The sequence below is a fragment of the Anolis carolinensis genome, unplaced genomic scaffold (assembly GCF_035594765.1).
Source record: "Anolis carolinensis isolate JA03-04 unplaced genomic scaffold, rAnoCar3.1.pri scaffold_11, whole genome shotgun sequence".
NCBI classification, from domain to species: Eukaryota; Metazoa; Chordata; class Lepidosauria; order Squamata; family Dactyloidae; genus Anolis; species Anolis carolinensis.
In genome coordinates, this window is record NW_026943822.1 from 17,989,646 (window position 1) to 18,001,764 (window position 12,119).

Below are 12,119 nucleotides of genomic sequence, written 5' to 3' on the forward strand. Positions count from 1 at the left end.
CGGGCTCCAGCTCCAGCTCCGCCCCCTACTCCTCCAGTTCTAACTCCGCCTCCAGCTCCGCCCCCTACGCGGTTCTTGGCTCTGACTGCGCCTGACTCTAGCTCCGCCCCCTGCTCTTCTAGTTCTAACTCCGCCTCCAACTCTAGCCCCGCCCCTACAGTTCTTGGCCGTGACTCTAGCTCCGTCCCCTTCTCTTCGCCTCGTTCTAGCTCTGCTCTTCTAGTTCTAACCCCGCCCCTGGCTCTAAGCTCCGCCCCCTACACAGCTCTTAGGTCTAACTGCGCCTGACTAGCTCCGCCCCCTTCTCGTCGCCTCGTTCTAGCTCCGCCCCCTGCTCTTCTAGTTTTAACCCCGCCCCTGGCTCTAAGCTCCGCCCCCTACACAGCTCTTAGGTCTAACTGCGCCTGACTAGCTCCGCCCCCTTCTCTTCGCCTCGTTCTAGCTCCGCCCCCTGCTCTTCTAGTTTTAACCCCGCCCCTGGCTCTAAGCTCCGCCCCCTACACAGCTCTTAGGTCTAACTGCGCCTGACTAGCTCCGCCCCCTTCTCTTCGCCTCGTTCTAGCTCCGCCCCCTGCTCTTATAGTTCTAACCCCGCCCCTGGCTCTAAGCTCCGCCCCTTACGCAGCTCTTAATAATAATAATAATAATAATAATAATAATGATAATGATGATGATGATGATGATGTTATTTTTATACCCCGCCTCATCTCTCCGAAGGGACTCGGGGCGGCTTACATGTAGCCAAGGATCGGGGATTCTGGGACCTGAAGTCCAAAATACCTGGAAGAGCAGAGTTTCGGAAACACTGGAACAGAATGGGTTTCAATTAGGTCAATGATGGGCAACCTTTTGCACTTGGTGTGTCAAAATTCACCAAAAAACCTAGCATGACTTGGGTGGTGTGTCACTTCGAGAAAAAAAAAACCATAATTTCACAATATATATAGTTTAAATAACAAAAATGTATAATTGTAATATATAACTGTATTTAATAAATCAAAAACTATTTACTACCATGATTTCCATGTACAACAATCTATGGTACCTCTTGCATTTTAAGCTTCACAAAGTTTCCACACTGATTTCTCTTTATTCTAGTTTCAATGTAGTCATGAATAATGAATAATATAATAGTAATAATATGATATTATACTACAATAATAATAGAATAATATAATATAATATAATGATATAAAATATATTAATAGGATAATATAATAATAGGATATAATAATAATCTATATATATATATATATAAATGTACTGTTCATTTGTAGGATGGAGTAAACAAAAAAACAACTGGATGAAATGACACCAAATTTGGCCAGAAAACACTTAACAGGTGACCACTGCGTGTCAACAAAAATGGTTAGATGTGTCAGTGCTGACACGCGTGTCATAGGTTCGCCATCACTGTCTTACAATGATGGGCAAACTTTTGCGCTTGGTGTGTCAAAAATTCACCAAAAAACCTAGCATGACTTGGGTGGTGTGTCACTTCGAGAAAGAAAACCATGATTTCACAATATATATAGTTTAAATAACAAAAATGTATAATTGTAATATATAACTGTATTTAATAAAACAAAAACTATTTACAACCATTATTTCCATGTACAACAATCTATGGTGCCTCTTGCAGTTTCCTTGCTGATTTCTCTCTATTGTAGTTTCAATGTAGTCATGAATAATGAATAATATAATAATATACTACAATAATATATATATATATATATATATATATATATATATATATATATATGTATGTAATGTGCATAATTCCCATGGAGTAAACAACAAAACCACTGGAGCAAATCACACCAAATTTGGCCACAAAAAACATTAGTCATTCAATCAATCTGCATGCGGCAGCGTGTCAGCAAAAATGGCTAGGCGTGTCAGTGCTGACACGTGTGTCATAGGTTGGCCATCACTATCTTAGATCTAACTGCGCCTGACTCTAGCTCCGCCCCTTCTCTTTGCCTAGTTCTAGCTCCGCCCCCTGCTCAGGAGAGGTATAGATTCTCAGCCCTGTCTCGGGCTCTTGGGAAGAAGCCACGCCCCTCCCCTGGCCCCGCCCCCGTGTCCTAATAGGTGCCATCACCGCCCCCCTGGATTGCTGCAGCGTCCACCAGGGGGCGGTAGCGCCCACTTTGGGAATCACTGATCTAGACCAAGCATGGGCAAATTAATAATAATAATAATATAATAATAATAATAATAATAACTTTATTTTTATACCCCGCCCCATCTCCCCGAAGGGACTCGGGGCGGCTTACATGGGGCCATGCCCAATACAACAATCAGAAAAACCAATCGCAAAGCCATGACACAATTAACCTGATAAAAACATCAACATCAATCAAAACAATCATTAAAAAGCATAAATTCTGGCCCTCCCGGTATTCTGGACTTTGTTAGCCCCAACTTCTGCCAACCAACAGTTTGAAAACATGCAAATGTGAGTAGATCATTTGGTACTGCTCCGACGGGAAGGACATGACCATGGAGGTGTCTACGGACAACGCCGGCTCCTTGGCTTAGACATGGAGATGAGCACCAACCCCGAGTCGGACACGGGGAAAACCTTAACCTTTACTACAAAGCCTGGGAGAAGCTCCCCTAAAACCAAGGGGGAATGTAAATTCTCACCCAGCTCCTTTGATTTCCGTCCCGAGTGCCACCCACAAGGGCACGGCTGGCCATCACGTTTTCTAAATCGCATTTTAGGACTTAAGTGAATCAATCTCTCACCTAATAAATAAGGACAGGCCAAGGGTTTTGGGTAAGAAGGAAGGCTGGGAGAGGAGGAGGACGACGACATTCCCATTGATTGAAAAAGAGAAAGCCGAGCTTCGGTGATGAATGATTCTTCAAGGGCAGATGAAAGATCAATGGGGGAAAATCCAGCCATTTTTCACTCTCCGGTTTCTCTTGACCTTCAGCCAAAAGTCAAGCAGAAAAAGAAAACCCAAGTCTCCAAAGTCACCCCGAACCCTGGGAACTCCCAAGGAAGGGGAAACGGCCTCTTCTGCTTCCCTTTTCTATCAGGCTGCTGGCAGAACAAGCAGGGAAGTCCATTTCGCACAACTGTGGCACCGGCGTTGGCATAGAGACCGTGCGGGAAACGCTGACTTCAATGGGAAGCCAATGGACAAGTGGCGGCTTCATTTGTTCCGGCTTTGTTCGGTTACCGTTAATGATTTATGCCCTATCGGGTCGCCTTTCAGAATATTCCAGCCTTTGAAAAACCACAACATATGATTTCCAAGCAAAGGTAAAAATCAGGATTTGATTCCAGGAGGGAGATCCCCCATCTCTGAATTACCGTATATACTCGAGTATAAGCCGACCCGAATATAAGCCGAGGCACCTAATTTTACCACAAAAACACTGGGAAAACATTGACTCCAGTATAAGCCGAAGATGGTAAATTTCAGAAATGAAAATAGATCCCAATCAAATTACATTAATTGAGGCATCAGTATTGTATATACATATAATATTGATAATATTATCCTGTAATACAATATACTAATAATACACTATTATAATTGTATATTATATATATGTAATATTACGAATAGTACTTCAGTATAGTCATATAGTACAATATAGTAATGTAAAATGCTTATATTGTGCTATGCTAATATTATAATATATTGTATGTACACATAACTTGTAAGCCACCGAGTCCCCTTCAGGGTGAGAAGGGTGGGATATACCGTACATACTTGAGTATAAGCTGACCCGAATATAAGTTGAGGCACCTAATTTTACCACAAAACACTAGGAAAACATTGACTCCAATATAAGCCGAGGGTGGTAAATTTCAGAAATAAAAATAGATACCAATACAACTACATTAATTGAGGCATCAGTAGGTTAAATGTTTTTGAATATTTACATAAAGCTCAAATTTAAGATAAGACTGTCCAACTCTGATCAAATCATGATTCTCATCTTCTTCAATGTAAATGTGCGTATGTATCCTTTTAATAATAATAGAGTAAAATAATACATGTAATAATAATAAATACAGGAAAATAATACATGTACAGTAGTGTCTCACTTACCCAACATTTGTTTATCCAACGTTCTGGATTATCCAAAGCATTTTTGTAGTCAATGTTTTCAATACATCGTGATATTTTGGTGCTAAATTCATAAATACAGTAATTGCTACATAGCATTACTGCATATTGAACTACTTTTTCTGTCAAACTTGTTGTATAACATGACGTTTTGGTGCTTAATTTGTAAAATTATAACCTAATTTGATGTTTAATAGGCCTTTCCTTAATCCCTCCTTATTATCCAACATATTCGCTTATCCAATGTTCTGCCAGCCCATTTATGTTGGATAAGTGAGGCTCTACTGTATTCAAAAACATTTAACCTACTGATGCCTCGAATAATGCAATTTTATTAATATCTATTTTTATTTTTGAATTTGACTCATAGCTGCTGCATTTCCCACCCTCGTCTTATACTCGAGTCAATACGTTTTCCCAGTTTTGGTGGTAAAATTAGGTGCCTCAGCTTATATTCGGGTCGGCTTATACTCGAGTATATAAGGTACATAAACTCCACTTGCCTAGTTTCCAACAGACCTCACAACCTCTGAGGATGCCTGCCATAGATGTGGGCGAAACGTCAGAAGAGAATGCTAATGGATCATGGCCATACAGCCCGGAAAACTCACAACAACCCTGTGATTCTGGCCATGAAAGCCTTCGACAACACACAGGAAGGGTTTGGTTTGGATGGCCTCTGTGGTCTCTTCGAAAAGCGATACTCGTTTTTTTTCCTCTCTTATCTCCCTCAATTTTTTTCTTCTTTCTATTTCTTTTTAACTTTGATTGCATGTTAGATTGTTCTTGCTAAAAAGAAATCAAAACAAATCATAAATCAGTAAGAACGACGATAAAAATCAACAATTCTCAGTATGTAAAATACAATTTATTACAGTGAGGCCATTCATAAGTCATCAACACGACATATTCCATATTCAATAAATACGGCCTGAATCAAAAGTGTACAGTGTGTCAACTTGGTATTGCACAACGAGCATCCCCGTGTCATGATATAACGCCTACTACATTACATCTCGATTTATGCTGCCTGTTTCGTGAACCAAAAAAAAAGCCCTCTTATCTAGTATATCTATTTACATCTCTTTCTTTAAAATATAAATATTATTCCTCCACCTCCCCAAAATTACGTCCCGTCAGCCAATGTTAGTTGATAGATCCATCAGTTGATCTCATCCTTTGTTTTTGTGTTCCTTTGAGATACTTTTGATTGTGACTGCAACTCCCAGCAGCCCAAGTAAGTACAGCTATTGATGATGGATGCTGGGAGGTGTAGTCTGGCAATGCCTGAGGATGAGCAGCTACATGATCTCTGCTCCTGGATTAGGACGAAAGGAGATAACTGGACATTTTCCATCGCTGTGCCACCAAGCTATACTTCTTTTCGATTATAACCAAACTATACAGATAGCTTTAGTTCTCAATCTCTGGTCCTCCAGGTGATTTGAGCTTCACCTGCCAGAATGCATAACCATTGGCCATGCTGGGATTTTAAGTACAAAACTTCAAAAGCAGACCCAAAGTTGAGAACAACAAGTATGTGTATCATCTTGGAACATGTTTGTCCAAATTCTAGCTACACCAATTCTCTATAGAAAACACATAGGCAAACTTTATCCCTCCAGGTGTTTTGGACTTCAACTCTCACAATTCCTAACAGCCGGTAGGCTGTTAGGAATTGTGGGAGTTGAAGTCCAAAACACCTGGAGGGTTGAAATTTTCAGTCACTTCCAAGAACTTTCCATTTACTTTTCATTGCTTTGAACCATGCGGATAGGTTAATACCAATCCTGTAGTATTTCTGTAACCAAAGCGTTCAAGCTAAACGAATTTTTAAGACCCAACTAAATACACGCATCAAAACTACTCTCATTTCAATGTATTTTGCTTCTGACCATATACATTACATTTCTGGATCTAAACATGTTTTTAAAAGACATTGAAAGGACTCTTACAAAAAAAAATTACGTTCTATAAAATAACCTCTTATTGCCCTCAAATAAAATTTGTGAAAGCACTGCAGGATCTCATCCTTGAAATGCTCAGATGCAGTAGAGTCTCACTTATCCAACACTTGTTTATCCAACATTCTGGATTATCCAACGCTTTTTTGTAGTCAATGTTTTCAATACATCGTGATATTTTGGTGCTAAATTCGTAAATACAGTATAATATAATGTTTAATTATATTTAATACCTTGTTATTATTCCAATAGTGGATACTTGTCAATCAGACTCTTGGGAACCCATATTTTCTCATACAGTAGAGTCTCACTTATCCAACATTCGCTTATCCAACATTCTGGATTATCCAATGCATTTTTGTAGTCAATGTTTTCAATACATCGTGATATTTTGGTGCTAAATTCGTAAATACAGTATAGTATAATATAATGTTTAATGATATTTAATACCTTGTTATTATTCCAATAGTGGATACTTGTCAGTCAGACTCTTGGGAACCCATATTTTCTTATACAGTAGAGTCTCACTTATCCAACATTCGCTTATCCAACGTTCTGGATTATCCAACGCAGTTTGCCTTTTAGTAGTCAATGTTTTTGTAGTCAATGTTTTCAATACATTGTGATATTTTGGTGCTAAATTCGTAAATACAGTAATTGCTACATAGCATTACTGCATATTGAACTACTTTTTCTGTCAAACTTGTTGTATAACATGATGTTTTGGTGCTTAATTTGTAAAATTATAACCTAATTTGATGTTTAATAGGCTTTTCCTTAATCCCTCTTTATTATCCAACATATTCACTTATCCAACATTCTGCCGGCCCGTTTATGTTGGATAAGTGAGACTCTATTGTAAATCACTAGCTCAGGCCTGCACAACCTGCAGTGTTTTGGACTTTAGCTCCCAAAATCCCTGACCATTGGACAAGCTGGCAATAGGGGCTTCTGGTAGCCGGAGTCCCAAAGACAGTAGAGTTTCACTTATCCAACACTCGCTTATCCAACGTTCTGGATTATCCAACACATTTTTGTAGTCAATGTTTTCAATACATTCTGATATTTTGGTGCTAAATTCATAAATACAGTAATTGCTACATAGCATTACTGCATATTGAACTACTTTTTCTGTCAAACTTGTTTTATAACATGATGTTTTGGTGCTTAATTTGTAAAATCATAACCTAATTTGATGTTTAATAGGCTTTTCCTTAATCCTTATTATCCAACATATTCACTTATCCAACATTCTGCCGGCCCGTTTATGTTGGATAAGTGGGACTCTACTGTAAATCTCTAGCTCAGGCCTGCACAACCTGCAGTGTTTTGGACTTTAGCTCCCAAAATCCCTGACCACTGGACAAGCTGGCAATAGGAGCTTCTGGTAGCCTGAGTCCCAAATACCTGGAGGACCAACTCCCTCAATTGGGATTTCAGCCTTCGTCTCCAAGGTCACTTTCTCCTTCTAATACTACTCACCACTAAGTCTCCAAGGTCACTACTCACCACTAAATCTGGCCACAGATAGTGCTTTCGTATGGAAAGACATAGCAGCCCTCTCTCTGGAAGCACTGGGGTTAAGCAGCAAACAACCAACAGGTACAACTATATCAAACATAAATAAACCGACAGCAAAACCCTGCTGATTTCAATCTTTCCGAATGGCACTCCCTTGGCTTCCTCTCTTCCCAACAAAGGAATGTTTCAAGACTCAGGGCTGATTTACACATTCCACAAAAGCAGAGAAAGAAAGAGAACGGAAGAGAAGCAGCATCAAATTTCTCCTCCTCCATGTTCAGGAGGAGAGGAAATGCATGTGCGATCACCAAAGCAGACCCCACATGTCAAAGGGATTTTCGCACATCCCATTCTTTACCGTATATTTTTACAACCCGCTTCTTTTTCAAAGGCGGTCAAGGCAGTGTACAGGTTCTCGGCATGTTCTCCTCACAAAACCCCGATGAGGTAGGCTAGGATGAGAATCAGGAATTGGGCTCGAAGTCACCCAGGGAGTGTTATGTCTGAGCGCGGATTTGAACCCAGGCCTAGTTTGACGCTCTAATTACTACCTTCCATTTGGTTCTTATCCAAGTCTCGGAAAGCAGGGGGAGCAAGTATAAATCGCTCCACATTTCTCTCTTGCTGCTTCCATGGAATGTGTCAAGAAGCCCTTGAATACCCTGATTAAAAAGCTAAAGTCTGATTTATTTCCAAGTTGACTTTAGTAAGAAACGTAATCTCATGCAAGGACCACATACAGAATGTGCACTAAGATACTAAACTCTGGTTTTGCAGGTTGTTTCAGTAGGAGTCTGGCGTAAACTATTTCTAAGGTAGTTTCCAAAACAGAATTAAAAACAGCTTATTATACCACACACAGATTTTTTTCTCTTTCTCTTTTTAAAAAAACTGTATGATAAAAGGATATGACCCTTTTCTAACTAGTAGTGTTTGCATTTGGGCAACAACGTGGTAAACACTGACAATGGAGCATTTCGTCTTTTGACGATCACCGTGTTGCAATTGGTTTCTTTGCTGCAGCTTTCCCTCTGCCCCCCGAATTGAGAATTTTTTAGAAGGGAAGCAAGCAGGTTGATCTCATGATGTCATTTTTGTGTGTATTTGGGAAAAAGCACTGCTGATTAAGCCCAGATCTGAAGAGAGAGAAGATAAATAGTGATTAGGATCTACAAAGCACTGGGCTTTTCCAAAATCAATCAGGTTTCTGCGGTAAGATAAACACACAGTATATATAGCCCATGTCTTTTAAAATAAATAGAGTCTCCTTTTCTGGAGGTGTTTATGCAGAGGCTAGATGGCCATCTGCTGGGGATGCTTTGATTGTGTTTTCCTGCATGACAAAGGAATGGTCTGGATGGCCTCTTCCAACTCTAGGATTCTATGGGACCAGTTCCCCCACAGCAAATAAAATACGTTCTTTAATAATCTTCTTTATAATTCTATAATTTTATAATTATATAGCATGCACCCCTGATGGCGCAGCATTTAAAGCGCTGAGTTGCTGAACTTGTGGACTGAAAGGTTGCAGGTTTGAATCTGGGGACGGAGTAAGCACCCACTGTTAGCCCCAGCTTCTGCCAACCTAGCAGTTTGAAAACATACAAATGTGAGTAGATCAATAGGTACCGCTCCGGCGGGAAGGTAATGGTGCTCCATGCAGTCATGCCGGCAACATGACCTTGGAGGTGTCTATGGACAATGCCGGCACTTCGGCTTAGAAAGATAAGCACCAACCCCCAGAGTCGGACATGACTAGACTTAACATCAGGGGAAAACTTTTACCTATGCTTCTGCCGGAAGTTACCAAAGAATTGCACTAGAGTTTCTTAAACTCTGGGTTCAACCCCATATGGGAGACCCTTTGCTCAATGTTGAAGTCCTGACAAATTTGGAAACAGTTAAAAATTTCCATTGACACAAATGTACATCACAATGTGCAGTGTTTACAGTGGGCTCTGCAGAAAAGGCTTCAGCTGTACTTCATAGAAAGGAAATTCAGCCTGTTTAAGCAAGCCCTGCAAAGGTGAATTATCAGGAAATGTGTGGTTTTTATTTCTAATTTATATACCTATATACATCATACATTTCTCAGGTGGATGTGGAAAAAGTTTAAAAAGCCCTGCACTAAAAGACCTTGCAAATTCTAATTTCGCTAGCTCATTTCTAGGTCAGCCAATGTGATTCTATGGTAACTTCTGGTGGAAAGCGTACATTTCAATAGGGATCACTATTACCCAGAGTTTCCTGTTTCAATGAGAACTTCAGGAACATATCTCCAGATATAAGAGTCTTACTGTACATTGAATCAGCTCACAATCTCAAAACAGATGATGGGGGCTGAGACTCATTTACATCATGTATTCTGGGCTCAATAGTTCCCATCTCCTTGTACACACACAAAGCAAAAGAAAAGGAAAAGCAGAAGAGAAAAGAACAGTGGAGTCTCCTTACTCTTAGAGTATGATCCCATGATCCTGAGCAGAATGCAGTCCCATCAGGGGAAACGCGCAAAGTGCTGACTCGATTCTCATGGCCGAACAAGATCGACACGCGAGCCCCTTTCAAAACATCCCACACGTTGATGGTGTAGTCGTTGTAACCAGCAAACAGCAAGCGGCCTGTTAAACAAATCAATATATGTAAGGAGTAATGGTATTACCTTAAAAACAAGATTCCTCTTGGTTACAAACTGTGGTTTTATCACATACAGTGGGGGCTTTTGGTATCCGTAGAGGTTTGGTTCCAGATATTAGGGATCATGTCTTACCACTAAGAGAAAAGTCCACGCTGGATGCTCCAAAGATGATGCTCTCTTTGGAATAAATGGCAACTTCTCTGTCTGCTCGCAGATCATATAAACGACACTGAGTGGGAAAGAAAGCCATACAGAGGACAAATACATTAAACCCACAGATATGTATACATTTTACCATAGAGGCAGTCCCGAAGTTATTAACAAGATAGATAGATATCTAGCTACCTATCAATCTATTTATCTTTGGAGATGTGTGTGTGTGTGTGTGTGTGTGTGTGTGTATCTCTCTTTGGACATACATACATACAAATTTGGAGATTATATATATATATATAGATATAATCTCAAGCCTCTACAGACAGTAAAACTAATACCATAGGGGTGTTAACCTTTCCCTATGCTATCCAAAGATAGATAGATAGATAGATAGATAGATAGATAGATAGATAGATAGATATCCAAATATTTTATGTGTGTGTGTATATGTGTGTATATATGGAGATACAGTAGAGTCTCACTTATCCAACGTTCTGGATTATCCAACACATTTTTGTAGTCAATGTTTTCAATATATCGTGATATTTTGGTGCTAAATTCGTAAATACAGTAATTACTACATAGCATTACTGTGTATTGAACTACCTTTTCTGTCAAATTTGTTGTATAACATGATGTTTTGGTGCTTAATTTGTAAAATCATAACCTAATTTGATGTTTAATAGGCTTTTCCTTAATGCCTCCTTATTGTCCAACATATTCGCTTATTCAACATTCTGCCAGCCCGTTTACGTTGGATAAGTGAGACTCTACTGTACATACATACATACATATTTGGAGTATATATATATATATATGTATGTATCAAACCTCTACAGACACAAAACTAATACCATAGGGGTGTTAACCTTTCCCTATGCTATCCAAAGATAGATAGATAGATATCCAAATATTTTATGTGTGCATGTATATGTGTGTATATATGGAGATACATATATGTATATATCTTTGAAGATATATAGACATATATATCTTTGTATACATATATATATCTTTGGTGTTAGTTTTGCTGTCTGTGCCCCTATTCTGAGGATTTCGCCTCACTTACTGTCCTTCTAATAATTAGATTTTGAACATTGGCTTGTTATGAAAACAAGGATTGGTGATAAAGCTTTAGTTAAAACATCTTTTTTGCATGGTAACTCTTTAGGGAATGAATTTCCCTTCCGAGGGGTAGATTTCTCTCACTTTATGTTTTCTCAGCCCCATTGAGTCATCCGTAAGTCAGATGCTTTTAACTCGGGGATTTATGTCCCTAAGTAGAATTAACATCATGATGTGCATAAGATAAAACCATAATTATCATCACGTTGAAACAGAAATCATGACCTTACTGAATAAGGAGAGGGAGATGGGAAAGGGAGACTGGAGTACAATGGAGTTTCGATCAAGAATCTCATGGATAACAAAGTCTATAGATTTTCCAGTCTCATTATATTTAATGGCAGAGTAAAATGGCACACCTTCTATAAAACGGTGCACAACAGAAGCAAGTGCTGGAGAGAGTCTGAGTTTCTGTGAAATGGTGGGATGGTAGGATATGCCCAACCATCAGTGCAATACTCACTATGTGGCAAAATCATGGTTTCTTTTTTAAAGGTAATATATTCAACCTGTGGTTGGATCCACAGGATGCAGAATCCATGGCTACAGAGGTACCTGCACACCACATCCATGTTTCAAAATATGTTTCGACCCTGTACAATTAAAAAGGACTTTCCAAAT

At 39.4% G+C, this 12,119-nt stretch overlaps 1 protein-coding gene across 1 annotated transcript in view; it reads right to left on the reverse strand.

Moving 5' to 3' along the window:
* Nucleotides 1–4,940: 4,940 nt before the first annotated feature.
* Nucleotides 4,941–12,119, reverse strand: part of gnb5 (G protein subunit beta 5) — a 32,269-nt gene continuing 25,090 nt past the window's right edge. The window contains exons 9-11 of the mRNA XM_008120535.3: nt 10,350–10,446; nt 10,034–10,200; nt 4,941–8,715 (exon numbers count right to left, since the gene is read on the reverse strand). Coding sequence (XP_008118742.1) covers nt 8,704–8,715; nt 10,034–10,200; nt 10,350–10,446 — 276 coding nt within the window. The 3' untranslated portion in view covers nt 4,941–8,703. The remainder of the gene's footprint in view (nt 8,716–10,033; nt 10,201–10,349; nt 10,447–12,119) is intronic.